Source organism: Pelobates fuscus, chromosome 12, assembly GCF_036172605.1.
Source record: "Pelobates fuscus isolate aPelFus1 chromosome 12, aPelFus1.pri, whole genome shotgun sequence".
Lineage (NCBI taxonomy): Eukaryota > Metazoa > Chordata > Amphibia > Anura > Pelobatidae > Pelobates > Pelobates fuscus.
This window is the reverse complement of record NC_086328.1, coordinates 81,081,648-81,095,411: the sequence shown is the minus strand read 5'-3', so window position 1 is coordinate 81,095,411 and position 13,764 is coordinate 81,081,648. Positions and strand designations below refer to the sequence as shown.

Here is a 13,764-nt window from a genome sequence, read left to right as displayed (position 1 = left end):
ACAGTCTGCCAGATCAGAACACATAATCGGTGGACCACAAATATGGGTGTCTGCACCCTTACACACAGAATGCAATTAAATTAGTTGATCTTTCATGAAAAACAGGTGCATATTGTTGTCCACAGTTAATTTCTGATTATTATCCCTTAATAACCTTTCAAATATTTATCCAGACACAGATGTTAAGTTTGCAGATTTATAATATCCATAGAGAGATTGTGATAATCCTGTAAGATTAAAACCTTTAGTTTGAAATTACATCACTTAACTCCCTAAGTATTCTTGTGTGAATACCATCTGCCATAGGCCTTTTTATATTCTACAACATGAGGACTGTGACAGTTTCCAACACCTGGCCTATGTCATTTTGAGTGAAAATGGTATTCATCCTTTTCACTCTGTTTTATAGCTACTCATAGGCTGATAATGTGAATTTACACTCTCAGTTTCCTGATCTAAGCCAGCACCTGTGACCTCCTCACACCATAACAACTTCATTGTGATGGAGTTTTGGTGTCCAGAATGGTCCTATAAGCTCTGCTCTCACAAAGTATTATCCAATTATGAATAGCTGCAAGTCAAATTTTAAGGGGAATGAACTAGACAAAACACAGTAAGACACAGATATCCTCCTGAACTTGCATGTTGTGTGGGAGGCTTTGGCCCATGGGCTAAAGAAGGTTGATGCATAATGGAATCCAAAGAAAGTATTGGTTTTGACTTAGGAACTCTTTGGCTGATCCAAATAAAGTATTGGCCTTGACTAAGGATTTCTTTCCCAACAGCTATGTAGTTTGAACTGTTAAGATATATTTATCCCAGCACTGCAAGGGTTAAGGTGCAGATCAGCACTAGCACTCTTTGATGATGCGAAGATTTTTTTTCACAAAACTTTAAAAATTGAGCATGCATGAAATACAGCTAATTATTTAGGTCATTAGCTATAAAGCGCATAAACGTTCTGTTGAAGCCGGTAGCATCTCTTTAATTTCTTTACACTATGTAATACTTTTATGTGCAGTCTATTAATACTATTAAACATTCTTGGTCCACATCATTAAATATTTACTGTAAGCTAAAATATCAAGATATATACAGATAACATGATAATTCAATTTATGGTGGAAAAAATTTATTCAATTAAATGGCATTTCTAAATAAAATGGAATGTTTGGATTTTTTTAGTCAAATAATTATTATTACAGCCTCAGTATATATAGGTTTATATAAAAATACATCAAACAGCAGTTGTTATTTTTTATTGGATAGGGTTATCTTGACTTAAGCAAAATAATACACTATTGTATCATGTAGATATATTTATAGGTGAAACATTATAGACATTGAGTGAAAACAAACATTTATTTGAATAGTTCCGCTTCTTTTGAAAATTAATTTCTTCCATAAACAAATGCAAATAATATATTGTTTCATGACTGAATGGATTCTTCTGATGACACCGATGAGGTTAAACTTTCAAGCACTCCAGACTCTGAGAAACAAAAAATAGAGAAAAGTGTCAAATTGATGAGCAAAGAAAAATAAAACAGGTATGATCAGAAAGATTCCTGATGCTCTTTTTAATGCATGTTAATTGAGATAAACAAAATAAAAAAAATCAGATGACTTTTAAAACTATCATTCGGTACACTGCATATAAAATTAGGCTAGTACGTTTATCGTAATATACCATTAAATATTACCTCTTCTCTAACTTTTTAAACATTTTGATAAATTCTTACATAATAATATAGCAAACTGTAATAATATAATATACATCTACCAATGTCATTTCCTTCTGACTATTTTATTTATCTGTGGCCATTTTACATAATTCTTCCCACTTTGCACCCATTTAAAACTCCATTTGCTAAAACCGATATGTACTTTAATGTTTTGTGTAAGTATGTGCAAGTGTTTGTGAGTGTGTTTACCTCCTGATATGAGAAATTGTGTTTGTCTGATGGGGTGTGTGTGCCTCACAGTGAGCATGAGTGTGTGTATGTATGTATGTATGTATGTGTGTGTGTGTGTGTGTGTGTGTGTGTGTCTGTTAGTGTGTATATTTGTGTTTATGGCAGTGTATGTGTTTCTGGAAGTGAGGGTCATTTTGTGTGTTCCTGTCCTAAACATGATCAGTGTCATCAAGTAAAGATCCACGTACCTTTCAGATGTAAGTATGTCAAAAATTCAATCAATGTGCGGACTACATTATCATCAGCCAAAGCTCTTAGTATGTTTCCTAAAGATAAACAAAAACAGCTCTATTAGCAAAAGAATACACCAATTTCACAATGTCTTCATGATCACTGTGCAGAGGATAAAATCAGAACACATTTTAACATTCAAAATCAGCTGTTCTCTGCCAATATTAAGAAATGTTATTATGTAAGGGATGTGTTACAGGACAAATAGTTCAATTTTCATAGGATAATACATGTTGCAAAATATTATTGTATGTGTTTCTATCGGAATACAAAGCACACAATTGTGGTAATGCCATAACCTTTACTAATCATCTCGTTGTACACACATGATTTAGAATTTTAGTACAATTTTACTGTGTAAATATACACTCCAGACCCCCTAAATCACTTTAGATGGTTGAAATGCTTTGTGTCTTTTTATTTTTTTATTAAAAGTGCAGATTTCAATAGAAATTAGCACTTTAAAAAAATGTCCTTGTTGCACCTCCTTGCTTCCAGCAGACGACAGGCCATGTTACTTCTTGGTTTGTTTAACTCAGTTGAGCTAAACTCAAGAGGCAACAATTGTCCAGAGCACCTGCCTTGCAAAGACTTCTTATGGAGATGCATTGGGAGGTTTGTGACTGGACAGCCACAAAGACTGGGTGGTCTTAGAAGGGGAGGGCTTGCAAAGGCAAGAGACGAGAATTGCATCTTTTGTAAGCATGTTTTCATTTAGGGCATACTTATGATAGGAGGCAAGGAGGCAAGTTATCAATGCAAATTAAGTAACTGGTGCCATCCAAAGGAGGCATACCCACTGGAAAGGGTATAAATGCCCACCAGACTGCCTGCCAAATTAAACAAGCCAGCCCACTGAGAGATGTCAATGCAGTGAGCACTGTCACAACACTCTCTGCAGAGTCAAGGCGCACTTACCACAGCACAAGCTTGTCCAATGATGCACTCATGTTTTCTGGGGAACAATCAAGTAATGTCTAAGTGTAATTTCTCAGCAGTTGATGTGTCTAATCAAAAAGTCTTTACATCAAAAGATGGCACTGAATGAATAGCATAAAGACATTGAAAGTGAAAGTCATATTGCTGTTATAGGAGGTTATGATATGAGGTTATATAAGGCCAACTATATAGCAAATCACTGATGAAAGCTAAATTATAAAAATACATTATATCATTTCGCTTTTCCATAAAAATTACTTTGAAAAAAAAAAATGCCCTCTAACAGTATTCTATGAACTCGTTCCAGGGGCAATTAGCAATTTCCTCTCAACAAATTGGACTGTTTAACCTTATTGATTTTGAAAGCGACTGTGTTTTGGAAATAATAACGTCAGTCAGTTTTCGTTACTGTATATGCACTTTCTCTATACGTGGACTAGATGGCTAGAAAATTGCATGCCACTTTCAACTGCCTCTGCAAATTCAGTTAATGACATAAATTAGAATGTAAAGTTACAAGAGTACTTAATGTATCAACGTTTAAGAGCCATTGAGAAGCTCTAGCGCTAGGTTTATATGAGTCATAAAAGAATACTTGAATGTAACTGTGTTACCAATATTTCAATTGTATACATCAAATGCTTGCTCTATCACCCTCTCCATTATTTCCAGTCTTAGCAGTGAAATCCTTCACTTTTATTTATTTTTTATTACTGCCATTTATAAAGCACCAACATATTCCGCAGAGCTGTACAATTAAGGGGTGAACATACAATATACACAGTCAAAGACAAAAGGTAGAGAGGGCCCTGACCCGTAAGTTGAGATCTGTGTCTTAACACCATTGCTGTACACTACAGCAGTCCTCAAGAAGCAACAGCATTTCATTCTCACTAAACTCTGAGGATTTTAAAAATCATCATTACCCAGAATTATAAAGATTATGGTAAATTGAAGACAAGTCCCATTCTAAAAGAGATATTTGGCCTAAATGGTTTAGTGGGACCTTATCAGATATGTTGGGAAATCTTAAGGATGTTATAAAGAGAACATGGAGAAAACACGTAGAAGCAATCCTACATGTCCATAATTGCAGCTGACACCAGGGATGAAGATACTCCCCATACTATCTTATGTTTGGACAGGAGGTACAACATCCCACAGGCTTGCTGTTGGGTATCACTCTAGATAGAACAAATCTAGTCTTCCAAAAACTATATGTACAAACTCTAGCAGCAAAATTAAAAGATATATTCAGAAGCAACAAAAAGAACAGATTGTTATGTGGCACTAACATCCAATCTCTAATCATTCAATGAAATGTCAAGGTATTCCACATAAAACACAAGTTTCCCTTAATGCTAAGCCAGGCTCTAAAGAACACCTTTTGTTGTTGATAAGAAAATTGTCTCTCCCTTCGCATCTTTTATGTGAAGGATTCTATTGGTGAAATACAAAGGAGATATGTTGTCCACTTTGAGGGAGTAGATAAAGAATTGTAAGCCAGTTATATACAAATCCTGCACCTAATAAAGACTGAATATAATATAGGAAAGGGAAGCTACCAGCAGGCAATTCATACACCAGCACTATTACCAGAATCTTCACTTCTCCAATTTTACACTTCAATTTTACACTTTCCTTTCTGCACTACAATTGGAAGTGCTGTCTATCTAAATGTGCCCCATAGTTGGATATAATAACCTCTGGATATTGTTGCAGTCACCGGCCCGCCGAGCCTCACGGCCGTGCCCGACCAGCACGGCCGCGCCGACAACACGCGCTTGCCTGCTCGTCGGCGAGCCAGGAACCGCTCCTTCCGTTCTTCTGGGCATCACGCCCGAATCAAACATGGCGCAGACCACGTGGTCGCGCCTAAGAGTAGCTCCGCCCCGAGAATTATACCAACGTGTGCGTGACGTCACGACGTCAACGCACACGCACGTTTTGGGGTCAGAGGTCGCCCTCTGACCAATCACAGCCTAGAGAGGGGTATTTAAACCCCTAGCTTTTCCCAGTACTTTGCCCTGTCGTGGTTTCAGTTTCCTGGTTTCCTGAGAGTGCTATTTTCGTGTTTCTGATTTCCTGGTATCCTGATCCTTGGCGTTTCCCTGGTTATTCTGATCTCTGGTTTCCCTGACTTGGCTTGTTTAATCGGTATTGAGTATTTTCTGGCTTCCTTGACCTCGGCTTTCCCTTTGACCATTCTCTGTCTCGAGCGTATTAGTCCGGCCATTCTAAGGTCCGGTTTACGCTCTATCCTGTTATTTTCCTTTTCTTACTTATGTATATGTTTACATAGTTTCTGCGTGCTGGACCACATTACTAGCCGTGACAGATATAAGAAGAATCAGATGTGCAGAAATTTTACATAATATACAAAATTAACAAGATAATATTATACCATAAAATATATGACCTGTCTTAATGTCATCTTCAGATAGTAGATCCCGTTTTCCAGCTGATCCATGTTTATCACTCAAAGATCGATGATTATCTATTGCATCTGTTGAGTAAATTGATAAGTAAGTTATTACAAATGACCATAACAATTTCAAATACACGGTAATAGTAACAATATTCAGCTTTGATCAGGTCACCTTATTTATTCAATTAATAAATAGTGATATGAAACGGATTTCATTTTACCATCCCTTTTTAAAAAATGTTTGTTAAGCTACCTGTCAAAAAATTTTATAATTTGGATTAAAAGACAATACAAACAGTACCTTGTCTAGGTTCCTATATTGTCTTTTTTTCTTTTGACCTACCAACATAAAATATTTGGCTTGCCTGCTAGGGTTTTAAGTTCTGAACAATACTTTGGAATAGCTATTGTACTCAAAAATGATATATTTTTTTTTACAAAAGACTTGTGCATTCGGTTTTAAACAAATTGTAATTCATTCGATTTTTGGGCAATCTGCGAATCATCTGAACACAGCAACTTTAAATCGCCATAAATGGATGAACAGTTTAATTTTGATTCATGATTCGGAATGCCATCTGTGGTGCCGAAAAAAGAGATGTTTGATGGGAAAAAAAGATGGTTGATGAAGGCCATTAACATATAAGATACCTGCACAAAAACTATTCACAATCTTACAACAGAATGTCACTACTGGAACAAAAGAGCATGCATGCCTCATCATTGGCCCTGTGAACCTAGTAGTAAAACAATATTTTATGTACAGGTTTGGTTGAATCATAATGTTTGGGACATTTATTTCGAAAGATGTTTAGCAGAGATCATAGAGGAATTATACACCTTTGGTAGAGTTTTTTTTTTTTTTTCTATAAAGATGCAAAGAGTTGACATTTCATTTTATTATTAATTTTAGTTGAATATTATTTACCTTGGGCAAATAATTATTATTATTTACCTCGGGTCACAGGCTCAAGGAAGCTCTTGCTCAGAGTAGAGAGTTTCCAGCTCTCCTGGAGAAGGTGACCAGCTCTCAGCATACCCCGGGAAACTTGACAAACTGCTTGCAGATAGTTTGACTAATAATCATGGGAGGATATCAGGGCACTTAGCACCATAACCATTACAGCGTACGATAGTGATTTTGACACTTAGAGTAGTCCTTTAATTTACAAAGTCCTAAAAATATATCAATTCAAACTGCTTTGTCAGCTATTTACCTTTAACTAGATATGCCAGCTATGAGATGCCCTTTAAGTTTTGTTTTTTTAGGGATGAATCTCTGCATGGTCTTTGTATAAGTAAATAAATAAATTACTTTGGTATTTTTGTGTATTCCTCTTTCTCTGGTGTTCCTCATTCTCTGGTCCTCTACCAGAAGCCTGTGAGTCTGGGGGTTCTGCAAAGTATCTTAGCTTGTCCTAGAATTGCAGTCTTCTGGAATCTCGGATGTCCCACCTGGAATCTGCTGACGTGACTGTCCCAACTAGGGGACCATAGCCCCGTTTCAGACCCACCGATATTGAGGTACTGTGACAGAGTGGTGGGCGTAACACAATATGACCATATAGTGTAACTAAATCCCCATATTTATTTGCTAATATATATGATTTCAAGTAGCCTTGTAAAATTTAAAGCTGTATTTTTTGTCTATGCTCTGTTTCTTAATCTGTGATAATGGGTCTGTGTATGTCTGTGATTATGTGTGTGTATGCCTGATTATTTATGTGGGAATGTATGTGATTATATGTGTGTGTCTATGAGTATGTGTGTATGTTTGTGGTTATTTGTGTGTGTATCTTGTGTGTGCTTATATGTACATGATTGTGTGTGTTTGTGTGTGTAAATGTGTTTAGTAGAAAGTGACCTAATTCGATATTCTTAAATGTGGCAATCCCACATAAGGCGATAGACAAAGAAGAAAAGCAAAAACAATGCAGAACCACCTGCTTTTGTAAACTATTTTATGAAAAAATGGGTTGGGGATCATGGAGTATGAAATGCAATGTTAAACCGCCTGTCATTCAGTATTGTTTATCATTGCCGAAGTTTATAGGGCTTTACAGTAATTATATTCTAATATTTTAAGCACATAAACCCCATTACATCTACCAATTACTCTAAGACAAATGGGGCGAAGCCAAATGCTTTGTCATTCTCAAGTCTGGCAAAGCACCAAGAAAGTTGTAGTTCTGCAGTAACTGGGATCAAAGTTTGACTGTTTGTACTCTAAAGGTTCTTAAAATCTCACAGGTCATGTGACTTACGTGGTCCTAGGAGGTAACCTGCACTATTTAGTGTCCAGCCACGTTTTTCTTTTCCCTACAGAAAGAAAAATAAGGTTTACATTTGAAGAAAGCTCATTGTGATTATATTTCCATGAAGTATGAATAACAAAAGACCATTGTATAAACTGTTCCATTCTAACAGTAATAAGCACTTAATGTGAAAATACAGCAAGGCTTCTCTTAATAAAGTATAAATACAACTGTAACATTCATAGCAAGTGGGTCAAGCAATCTTCTCGTATAGAAAAGAGATAATTTTCACCAGTTTTTAAACATATGAAAAAAAGATCAGAATATTTATAACTGCTAGTGTGTGTAACTGTTTGCATATTTTATTAATATGTAACATGCTATCTATATCACACTTCTCATAAACACCCCCTCCCCCTGCAAATACCGAAAAATTAGAGAATACTTAAAGGAACATTCCAAGTACCATAACCACTACAGCTCACAATGGTGACAGGCTGGGCCCCGCACCCCATCTCCACTATTGATGGTGGAGAACCAGAAGCTCCTAAGCAGGAACTTCCTTTAGCTCTTCTGAGAATCAGTTAATCGCTCTCAGACAGAGAGCAGAGAGAAACATAGAAACATAGAATGTGACAGCAGATGAGAACCATTCGGCCCATCTAGTCAGCCCAATTTTCTAAATACTTTCATTAGTCCCTGGCCTTATCTTATAGTTAGGATAGCCTTATGCCTATCCCACGTATGCTTAAACTCCTTCACTGTGTTAACCTCTACCACTTTAGCTGGAAGGCTATTCCATTCATCCACTACCCTCTCAGTAAAGTAATACTTCCTGATATTATTTTTAAACCTTTGCCCCTCTAATTTAAGACTATGTCCTCTTGTTGAGGTAGTTTTTCTTCTTTTAAATATAGTCTCCTCCTGTTTCTATCATATCCCCCTGTCTCGTCTTTCCTCCAAGCTATACATGTTGAGTTCCTTTAACCTTTTCTTGTAAGCTTTATCCTGCAATCCATGAACCAGTTTAGTAGCCCTTCTGAACTCTCTCTAAAGTATCAATATCCTTCTGGAGATATGGTCTCCAGTACTGCGTACAATACTCCAAGTGAGGTCTCACCAGTGTTCTGTACAATGGCATGAGCACTTCCCTCTTTCTACTGCTAATACCTCTCCCTATAGGTATTAGTAGCTTCCAGTCATCCATTGTTATTAGTGGAGCAGCACCCAGGGAACCCCCTGGTGATTGGCTGAGCATGCGAATATCATGCATTCGCCATAAGTCCTCAATGTTTCTCTATGAGAAGCATCTGGTTGGCTGAGTGTTGCGATTCTGTATGATAACCATTGGATTGGACCAAGATTGTCAGCATTGAAATTTATATGTAATAAAATCAAGAAGGCTGCAAGAGAGAAATCCTTCGTAACATACTTTTTTGGGCTGCTATGAACCATGTCTATATAGCTCACAATTCTGATTATAATTGCAAAACATTATATAAAACTCCTCAAGTGCAGCTCTCATCTTTGCAGAATACATCTTTATATTGGAGAGGTAGCAGCTGCTCTATACTGTTCACTGTCCACCTTAAACTTCACCCTTTTTAATAAAGGAAATTTTGTGCCAGAGTCACACTGACATAAGGTACTTTTATAATCCCATTCACTGGCAGCCTGGATCAAATCATGCATTCTAGACACTTACTATAGCATCTTTTCTCATTTTTTTTTCTTTATTCATTGTGCTGCTGCGAGATGAGAAGCCGATTTACATTATTGGGGGTTTATACACTTTCTTTAAGCTTGTCGCAATTCGCGACTGAAAAAATAATAGTTGCTAAAATGGTATTTGTTAACATCAGCAACTACCGTCTGTTTCCATGTTACCAAACTTGACTATTAGTGACTGGTATATAGCATCTACCAAACGTTTTACTGTCTCCCGTAGTTTGTAATGGATTTTATATTCCTATAGTGTTAGGAATATAAAACTGTATTCCTAACACTATAGTGTCCCTCTGTTATTGTCCCCATAGGAAAGCTTTGAATCAATCAACATAGACAGAAAATCGATTTCAAGCAGCAAGTGAATTGTGTTTCTTGAACATTATACCTTACATTCTGTTAGAATGAAATGGATATGCACACAGTATGTATACATTTGCAGAACAAAAATTCATTGATAAATGTCCAAGTTGAAGTTTGCAACATACTATTGTTCATAGGAGGGCTGGAAAAGGGGGTAATGGGAAAGTTGGGATGTTTGTGCACAGTATTGTATGAGTGTGTTGGCAGATCGGAATTGTGCAGGGTGCTTGCAAAGTTGGCACTTTGTAGGTTTGTGAATGGCCTGGTTCACTGTACTCTAAATGCTCTCCCGGCTTGGACCTGCTCACGGAGATATTGTGTTGTACTGTGGTTTCTGGGGCTGCCGAGGCCTACAGGACATAATCAGTGTGTATGATGTAAGTGTTTACCATTGACCCCACTGTGATATAAGACATTAATCATGACATTCATTACACGCAGGTGTCATTGAAGCTGGCGGGAAATAGATTCTGTGTCTCTGAGGCATGCATGGACCTCTTTGAATGCTCTGTCATACAGATAGAGGATACGCACCTTGCAAAACCAGCAGCATCCACCACGTAAGAAGGACCATCCACACTAATACTTGTCAGTTTAAACCCTTAAATCCGGAGGGCGTACTATTACGCCCTGCAGGAGCCGGCTCTAAACGCAGGCGGGCGTAATAGTACGCCCTCGCTATAATGGCCGCCTACGTGGCTGGCGCTAATCGCCCGCTGCAGATCGCGGTCGGGGGGATGCCCCCCAGGCAACCCCCCCTGTGGCCGGTGACCGCGATCTGCAGTCTCAGTATTTTCTGTGTGTCAGACGATTTGAAATCGGCTGACACACGTGGCTGGCGGCTTTCCCCTGTGCAGATCGCGGTCGGGGAACATACCTGGCCCCCCAGGCAGTCCCCCTGGGGTCAGTGACCGCGATCTGCACTGTCTGAGATCGCAGTGACAAGCTGTCACTGCGATCTCAGAGTGCTCTGATCGCAGTGACAGCCTGTCACTGCGATCAGTGTTACATGTGTCAGCCTAATGGCTGATACATGTAACAAGCGCAATGATCCCCCTGCAGATTGGTAGGGGGTAGTGCTTGTACCACCCAGGCACTCCCCCCTGTGGTCAATTACCCAATCTGCAGGAGGTGATCACAGTGACAGGCAGTCACTGTGATCACTGATGCTGTGTGTCAGCCAGTGATGTGAAATCACTGGCTGACACTGTCTCTGCCCCCTCTCCTGTAATAAAAATAAAATATTAGTTAAAAAAAAAAAAATTACAGTTACAAATAAAATATACTTAGATCATATATATTATATATATATATACAGATGAAAAGAGTGCACTCGAAAGGTCTTCTTAAAGATATAAACAATTTATTGTGCCAAACTTCAAAGACATACAGGTCGACGTTTCAGTCCTCGTGGGACTTTTTTCAAGACAATGAAAGGTGGAAAAAAAGTGATTTAAATATACCTTGCAGGTGATTTGATTGGAGAGTAGGTTATATGAAAGAGAGGCTGTGCAAACGTGAAAAGTGATTACTCAACTTTGAAATAGGGATTAACCCCTTAAGTGCCTAATAGAAAGGCCTGAAAGTGAGTGTGGTTACGGCCAAATATCTAATAATCTAAACAATTTAAACATATTAAAATTCAAGAATAAGAAATATCGAAGCCACCTTAAATTGACAAAATATTTAAGACTCTATTTGAATATTTAAACCTCTATTTGAATATTTAAACAAATTTGTTAAACGAAGTTAAACAATGCCTTACGGTTGCTACATTTTTAAACAATAACATAAGGTTATTAAGATAAGGTTAACGTTTTTAAATTGGAATTCCAAGTGCCAAGTGGTTGCAGACCTAATTATAGATACATTGTGGAAAAACTTCAAAGTATATTTGAATAACCCTAGGGATACTATGTATATACTTAATTGTATTACAAATTAACGGCCATACAGTCTATGGAGTATAACAGGAGCATCCATAAGCTAACATACCTAGCTAAATAAAAATTAATGTATGATTGATTTAACAAAAAGTCTCATGAATTAATCACCAATAATGGTTTTTCTGTGACCTTTAGTACAGATATATATCAATTACTATTATTTACGAAACTGTGGCCTCTTTATCTTTTCGGGATAAAGCAGCTGAGTGGGTTGATCTCATTAAGTCCCCCCGGGGACAAAGTTCCTAATGTGAAGATCCAAAAGGCTTCTCTTTGAAGAAGTAGGACATCTCTGTCACCCCCCCTGTTCGGGGCCGGAACATGTTCAATGCCCATAAATTTCAATGTGGGCAGTGTATGCCCTATTTCCAGAAAATGTTTGGCTATGGGGGTGGTTGCTATGCCGCTGGATAACGCAGTCCTGATGGTAGATCTGTGTCCCCTCATGCGCTCCCTGAGGTCATTGGACGTTTTGCCGATGTACATGAGTCCACATGGGCAGGTGATGCGATAGACTACGTGTGTAGTGGTGCACGTAATCCTTTGCCGTATCCTGTATTCTTTACCTGAGCGAGGGTGGTAAAACGCTTTGCCCGGGGTCATACTATTGCAAGCCATGCACTTCAAACAACGATAACAGCCTGGATTTTGAACAGACTGATGCGCCATAGATGTATCTGTATGAACCAGATAATCTCTCAGGTTCCTGTTTCTCCTATAACTAATCATAGGGGTATTCTGGAATATCGTCGGTAGTGTCTTGTCTTTTTTAAGAACCTCCCAGTTGTGTCTTATTTTCTGGGACATCTCGCCTGATAGTGAATGGAACGTTTGGGGGAAGATCATTCTATTTTGGTTGCTTTTAATTTTAGGGCCATCAGTGTAGTTTTTGAGTGCTTTTGAATATGCACACTCCAGCATCTGTCTTGGATATCCACGTTGTGAAATTTTTTCAAACATTTCTTGTACCTGGTTTGCTGCTTTTATAGAATCAGAGTTGTTCCTCAGTATTCTCATAAATTGAGATACCGGTAAAGATTTTATGAGGTTGGGTGGATGGTGACTACTGGCGTGTAGTAACGTATTGCGGTCAGTTTCCTTTGCAAATAAAGTATACCCCAGTTTGTTATTTTCTATAAAGATACGAAGATCCAGAAAGTCGATTTGTTTGTTGTTAATTTGATGGGTAAGTCTTACTGGTGAATCCAATTGATTGGAAGAAACAACCCTGAAGTGTGTCGGAAGTGGATTGGTATACTAAACAAGTGTTCCCTGGACCTGATGCTGGTGGTGATCGAGGAGGTAGGTCGTGAACTAAAAATCACTAAATTTAAAATCTCAAATTATGAAGTATTGCATACAACTACTATTACAGCACCCAACTGTGACACATTGATTCAGAAACTAACAGAAGACCTGAAACAATATAAAAACGACTTGGTCAGGTTTAAAAGAGAAAAACTTACCAAAGTACAAGCAGATTACTCAGAGCATAGAGTATACAGGTGGCTATCAGGAGATAACACCAGACCCGCATATAGAACCTACAAGCCTAGAATTAGAAAACCCATTGCATCTACTGTCGACTTTACCTCTGGAGAGTCGGCATCTGACTCTGACTATAAGGATTCGCAAAGAGAGGGAGCTTACTCTAATACCACAGCATCATATAATACGTCTTTTTTAGAACCGGGACTTGGCCTGGTGAGAGAAACAACAAGTGGGAACCACCAAGGCACAGAGCGCCCCCCAAACATCAAAACTATACCAGGAGGGGACAGAAAGGGAAAAGGCACTGGACACAGGGGACGACCGCCAAGGAGACGCTAGTTAACCCTATCATTAATCTATCCACTAGAAACCTCACCACTACAGAAATTATGCTTCTAAATAAAGGACTT

At 38.1% G+C, this 13,764-nt stretch overlaps 1 protein-coding gene across 2 annotated transcripts in view; it reads right to left on the bottom strand.

Annotated features, from left to right (window-relative positions):
• Positions 1-1,213: 1,213 nt before the first annotated feature.
• Positions 1,214-13,764, bottom strand: part of GAL (galanin and GMAP prepropeptide) — a 113,787-nt gene continuing 101,236 nt past the window's right edge. For both annotated transcript variants that reach the window (XM_063437671.1, XM_063437670.1), the window contains exons 4-7: positions 7,839-7,893; positions 5,566-5,652; positions 2,165-2,242; positions 1,214-1,492 (exon numbers count right to left, since the gene is read on the bottom strand). In XM_063437671.1, coding sequence (XP_063293741.1) covers positions 1,431-1,492; positions 2,165-2,242; positions 5,566-5,652; positions 7,839-7,893 — 282 coding nt within the window. In that variant the 3' untranslated portion in view covers positions 1,214-1,430. The remainder of the gene's footprint in view (positions 1,493-2,164; positions 2,243-5,565; positions 5,653-7,838; positions 7,894-13,764) is intronic.